Raw genomic sequence first — 6,363 nt, 5'->3', positions numbered from 1 at the left:
AGGAAGAAGTTGGGGCAATGCCTCAGGTTTCTGCCAGCTCCCCAGGACTGCTGAGGAGATCAGAACAGTGCTGGGGTAGGGGCTCAGCATCACAGGGGGAAGCAGAGAGGTCAAGCAGAGCCAGACTGGAGAAGTCTCTGCCATAGGGTCCATGGGGAAGTCCACATCGAAGAGCCAGAGGAGCAGGGTGGGAATGCGTGTGGAGCCAGCGGCAGCACACAGCTAGCAGTGCTGGACTGGGCTCGGCTTAGGCTCTATGTGAGGTGGTACATGCTGTATCCCACATGTGCTGTGTACAGTCCCACAGGAGCCACGGGCAACCCTGCCCGCTGAAAAGGGCTGGAGGCACCGTACAGGGAAGCACCGGCCACAGCCGGGCCGCCCAGTGGGAAGGAGATGCCGAAAGCAGCAGGCGGGAGCATGGGCTTGGCTGCCATCTTCAGCTTCTCCAGCTCGGCCTCCTGGAGCCTCTTGGCCTTGGCACGGCGGTTCTGGAACCAGATCTTCACCTGGGTCTCGGTGAGGCTGAGCGAGCTGGAGAACTCTGCACGCTCAGCGATGGACAGGTACTGCTTCTGCCGAAACTTCCTCTCGAGGGCCAGAAGCTGCGCCGTGGTGAAGGGCGTCCGGGGCTTCCTGTTTGTCTTGTGCTTGCGCAGGGTGCAGGCTGGGGGGCTCAGCCGCCCTGTGCCCAGGAGCAGCCAGGGAAGAGGGGGAAGGAGAGACACCTTGGTTAGCAGTGCTCAAACCCCCACAGCCTGCAGAGACCCCACCCTACTACAGCTGAGGTGGAGAAAGGGGGGAAATAGGGTCCCACTTGAAGCAAACTGCTCCAAAATGACCAGGGTTGCCTAGGCACACTTAAAATTGCTGTCTCCCGTTCCAGAAAAGAGAGTGGTGCTTCCTATCAGGAAGCTCTGATCCTACTGAGAAAAAGCCGACAAAGGGCAGGAATCAGACACCTACACACCCTGCACCTCCTGCCTTCACGACTACCCCAGCTCATGAAGGGAATGACCCTCCAAAAAGAAGAAAAAAATAGTCCTGTCCTTTTTATTGGATTACAGGAAAAAAAATAAACAAAACGGGCTGGCTTCTCAGTTTCACACCCTCTTCATCAGGCCCCTGGGAACCGGATTAAGCTTGTAATTAATTACGAGGTTTGAATTGACACTCGTGCTCTATCTACCACTCTTCACCGGTCTGCTCCTCTCCTCTTATTTAAGATTTCTAAGGGTCTTCAACATCCATCTGTCCCGGGTTTTCTTAGCAACAGGAAATTTTAGCTTGCAATTTAAATAAATTAAACCGCTGCTTTACTCTACACAAGTCCTGTCAGGAAACCTGCCGATCTCCAAGGGACGGAGAAAACAGCTCTGTTTGCAGCTTTGCTAAGGGCACCCCAAACGCTCTAGAGAGCCTCAGACCAACGTCATCCCTTTCCACGGGATCCCGGGCAGGGAGAGAGAGCAGCCAGGCCGAAGGCAGGCAGCTCATACTGCCCAGACCCGGGCTCAGCGCAGCCACTAGAAATTATTAAAGGACTTCTCTGATTTCGGCTCTCACGCTGTTATTTGTAATTATTTAGATCACTCTGCATTAGAGCAGTAAAAAAAAAAAAAAAAACCCAAACAACCTGATTGTGGCTCTTCGGACTTTGGAGATGCACCACTTAAGACAGAAGCCAGTGGGGCTGAAGCCCGCAAAACTCCCGCTTCTAGGAAATCGATCTGCGCGGATCCTTATGAATTGTTTGAGCCACTTTCTGAGTAAACCTCAGCGGTATTGAGTCAGGATTTGCGTATTTAGTTCGAGCCCCATGTCAATTTAACAGGCAAGCCGTGTTGCTTTTTCTTTTCCCTCCCTGTTAACTAACATTTGGCACAAGATATCACCCTGGCACGGCCGCTCTTTCCTGTGCGTTCGCAGCCATCCTCCGGCTTTACACATTCTCGAATCCCTTCAGTATTTCGGACGGGCCGAAGTGGCCCAGAAGAGTGCGAACCGCACGGAAAAATATACCAGGAGAGGCAGGCAGGGCGAAAGCAACAGGAAACCCCCGGCCACCCGCGCAGCCTTACCCTCGGTCCGCCCGGCCCCACGGAAGGTCGCAGCCGGCCGAGAGCTCCCATCCCGCCCGCTCCCGGACCATTACTTACTCGCGGGAGGCGGCGAGAACCGCGGGGTTTGCATCCAGGGGCTCCGCTCCTGCTTCTCGGGGCTTTCCGCCTTGACGAGCGTGTCTTCGGGCAGCTTGACCAGGCCCCCGACGGAGAAGTGCCCGCCGAGGGGCAGGGGGGAAGGCGGCGCCTCCGCCGACAGCGCGCCCAGGCGGGGACTGAGGCTGGAGCGGGCGGCCGCCCCAGCGCCCGGCGGAGGCCCGGCGCCCTCGGGTCCGTCCCTGCCTCCCGGCTTCCTGTGGTCGGCCATGAGCGCCTCCACGCTGAACGGCAGGAGAGATGGGGAGACCTTGGGCTTGTCGCTTTCCTCCTCCCCGCCCATCGCCGCCGCCGCCGCGACGGGGAGCGCGCCACCGCCGGGACTGCTGAAGGCGGATGCGGGCAGTTCGTCGCTGCGGACCCCGGTGGGCGCGGCGGTCATATCCACAGCCGGGGCCATGCAAGGGCGGCCCGCCGTCGCCACCGCAGCGCCGGCCGGGAGCGAGCAGCGCCGCCGCTCATGGGGCCGGGGCGCGGGGCCGCGGGCAGCCGTCGGCACGCTCCGGCCCTGTGGCGGCGGCGCCGCCTGATAAAGCGGCGCGCGGGCGGCTCCGCCCAACCGGCGCGCGGGGGGCGGGGCCGCGCCGCCCCATTGGCCGCGGCACCGGCGGCGCGCGGGGGGGCGGGGCCGGGATCGCCGGCGGCGCCGCTCCGAGCGCCCCGCTCCGCCCCGCTCCGAGCGCCCCGCCCCGCCCCGCTCGGCTCCGTTCCGCTCCCCCCTGTCCTGCTCCACATCCCCCGGCCCCGCTCCGCTCCCCCCTGTCCCGCTCCACATCCCCCCGCCCCGCTCCGCTCCCCCCTGTCCCGCTCCACGTCCCCCGGCCCCGCTCCGCTCCCCCCTGTCCCGCTCCACGTCCCCCGGCCCCGCTCCGCTCCCCCTTGTCCCGCTCCATGTCCTCCAGCCCCGCTCCGCTCTCCCCTGTCCCGCTCCGCTCTCCCCTGTCCCGCTCCGCTCCCCCCTGTCCCGCTCCATGTCCCCCCGGTCCCGCTCCGCTCTCCCCGGTCCCGCTCCGCATCCCCCAGCCCCTCTCCACGCCCCGGCTCTCATCTTAGGCAGGAGCGAAGAAGGCCGGATTGCCGGCGCAGCGCTCCGCTGTGGGGATGGGAAGGCTGAAAATTCGGGGAAAAAAAGTATTAACGTCGGAAAAAATGCCGGCCTTTCTGCTCGTACAGCGAGAGGGACACAGACCGAGCCCGCTGTTCTGCCAAACTAGCAAATACCGGGCTGTCCCGAGTGTGACCTCTCAAAGGGAAGGAGACCCTGCCCGCTCCGCAATCGTTTCGTGGGTTTTGTTTGTTTGGTTGGTTTGGTTTTTAAATTAAAGCCGGCCCTGCGGTGTGCTCGATATGACTGTGGAGATCCGCGTTTATATACGTACCCGCATACACAACGCATAAATTGAGCTACTTTTCATGGCATAGATGTGTGCGTGCCTGCAGATAACGAAATGTTCGTTCACGTAAAAAGAAACATATAAGCCCCTGAGCCCTTAAAGTCCCGGCTATTTTGTTTTGTAAATTCGTTTTACGATCCCTTATCCCCGCGCCCAGGACGGATGTGCAGTAAAACGGAGCCGCTCTCTAATAACGGGATTGGCCGCTCGCTGAGAAAAGTTTATTGATAGCTGCAGGGCTCTAATCTCCTCGGAACACAAGAGCCTCTTGCAGTCATTTAAGGGCAATTATCTAAACGGGGAGGGACAGCGAATTCCCTTTCCTTTTAACTGGACCCTATAAAGATGGTAGATTAGGAACATATAGATTATGAAATGAATTGATATAATAGACGTTTTATTAACTGATAAGCAACAGGATCTGATTGAAATGAATTGTCCAGCGCGCAGCTCCACACACACTTATCTCACACCCCGCGTGAGCATATGCCCTTCCCGGGTGCTTCCTGTGTCCTGCATATACATCACAGCCACCTCCCGCATGTGCTGCGCTCACGGATGATCCCCCTGCGTGAAGGTGATTTGGAGACGGTTTGCGGGCTACTCCCGGCATTCCTGTACATGAAGGTGCACGCACTTTGCACAGAACTATTCACTATTCTCCGACTCACGTTGGTATATCCAGCTGCCCTCCGGCTCCGTGCCGCCCTGCTGAGCGTTCCTGCCAGGCGGGAGCAGCGGTGCCGCCGCCCAGCCCAGCCCAGCCCAGGCCGGCTCCGCGCCCCGCCGGTGCCGGTGCCGGTGCCGGTGCCGGTGCCGGTGCCGGTGCCGGTGCCCGCGCTGCTCTCAGCCTCCCCTGCGCCCCATCGGGCCGGGGGCCCGGGTCGGGCCGCGTCGGGGCGGTGGGGTGGGGGGTGCTCGGAGAAGCGGCTGCATTGCTAATTGCGAGAATAAACAATCTGTCACGATTAGTCAGTGCCTCTAATAGGCAGACAAGTGATGTTGTTTTTAGGCGCCAGCAGCGGTCTGATCAAAGGCTTCAGCTGGAGGGGGACTATTGAGGACGTTAACCCGCATCAAGGGAGCAAGGCGCCTTAGCCCTGGGACATCGGCACATTCAGCCTGACAAAATTAGTTTGCTCTACCAATCACACGACATTTTCCCAAAGCCCGGTACTCGGCGCGAAGATGCACCCCCACCCCACCCCCGACTAAGAAAACACGCACATATATCGATGCATCGTGTTTCACAGTGTTACGGTGTCCCCTCCACCCGATCCTACAGGTAGGATCTTGGTTTTTTGGGTTTTTTAATTATTATTATTTTTTCCCTGATTCCAAACTTTACCATGCAGAAGAAGAAGTAATGTGTTTATTAGACCTCGAGGCAGTCCCTGGGCTGATTTCAATCTCCTTGTTTGGTGGAAACATGAAAATAAAAATTAGAGCTGCTGTCTTTTTTCCTCCTCCTCACTTTTCTTTTGCACAATGATTTGAATACTGGGATGTTGCTGAGGTTTGAAAAGATGCGTGCGTGTCCCAGACCGAGAGCACGATCCCGCTCTCATTTAGAGTTGTCAGAATGAGATAATTAGCTCTTTATTTATCTCGCAGCAATGAGCGCTTTGTGTTTACATTTCTGTCATACTCGCTGGTATTTCAATCACTGTACCATAGCAAGGACTTGATCCTAATTCACATGCTGGCTTTTCATCTCTTGGGCTGAAAACGAGATGCCAGTAAAGTTTCTTTCGTTTCTTGCTCCTTTTATTCTTTCCCTTCTTTCTTAATGAAATCGACAAGTTTTAAGTCAGGAATGGAGAAAACAAATTTGCAAAACGAAATCTCCCCCAAGACTGATTTCTGTGTTTAGTGGGACATTTTTAGTATCCAAACTCTTCCTTCCTTGCTTACTGCGCCTTGGGTGACCAAAACACCACTGGATTTTAGGAATTTTTTTAGTACCTGTTTCGCGTTGTTGATACTCTGGATTGCTTTTAGGTGCCTCTCTTATTTTCTTCCCTGGACTCTAAGGAAAATCGAAGTGAAAAGGCAGAGGGAAATAGGTGACTTTATTGGTGCTTGTTCGGTGTTTTTACTGGGAGCCGTGGCGTTTCCCTGAAGGCACTTGTGCTAGATAACAACATTGGGCAATTAGCATCCTAAACAGTCCCGTTTCAATATAATGAATGTGCTAGGCAAAGCCATTACCCATAGCATTTTATTTCGGTGGGAATACAACAAGGGCTGGGAGGAGGGCGTGGGGGATGGGGAGAAAGGACAGGAGGCAGCGCTAAGCCACTTCAGGGCATTGTCTGCCTTTTGTAAACGTTATCTTTGACTTAAAGGCAGAACTCAGAAAGGAGAGGGGTGTTGTTTCCCTTGTTTCTATTTTATTTCTCCCGAGACAGCAGCCCTTAGGAGACCAGACAGTCCCGCAGGACACGAGCCGGCTTTGGGGACAGGCAGCTCCGGGGCAGTTCTGCTGCCCCGGGCACCGCCTGCGCACTGCCTGCACGCTCCCTGCGCGCCCGTCAGCAGCCTTGCTCCATCTCTGAGAGTCTCAGCCCTGGGGGCAAGGAGCCAGAACTTTCACAAGTGCTAAAAATGTCCCGCGGGCTTTACAAGCCCTCAAAGACCTTCAAGTGCTCAAAGCCCTCCCTGCTTTCGTCGTTGGTCTCCGAGTGTCGGAAAAATGCGAAAACACCTCAGTTCTTTTCTTTTTGTCTTTTCCCCCCCCCCTCTTTCTT

General features: G+C 56.7%; 1 protein-coding gene across 1 annotated transcript; it reads right to left on the bottom strand.

Moving 5' to 3' along the window:
- Positions 1 to 254: 254 nt before the first annotated feature.
- MSX1 (msh homeobox 1) lies at positions 255 to 2,619 on the bottom strand (the record flags this gene model as incomplete). The annotated part of the gene is made up of 2 exons (XM_082281644.1): positions 255 to 685; positions 2,160 to 2,619. The coding sequence occupies 2 exons, from the start codon at positions 2,617 to 2,619 to the stop codon at positions 255 to 257; spliced, it is 891 nt and encodes a 296-aa protein (XP_082137770.1).
- Between the last annotated feature and the right edge of the window lie 3,744 nt (positions 2,620 to 6,363).

This window comes from Coloeus monedula (assembly GCF_965178545.1).
Source record: "Coloeus monedula genome assembly, chromosome: 5".
Taxonomy (NCBI): Eukaryota; Metazoa; Chordata; class Aves; order Passeriformes; family Corvidae; genus Coloeus; species Coloeus monedula.
The sequence above is the reverse complement of the archived record's forward strand: the minus strand, read 5'-3'. Positions and strand labels throughout refer to the sequence as shown.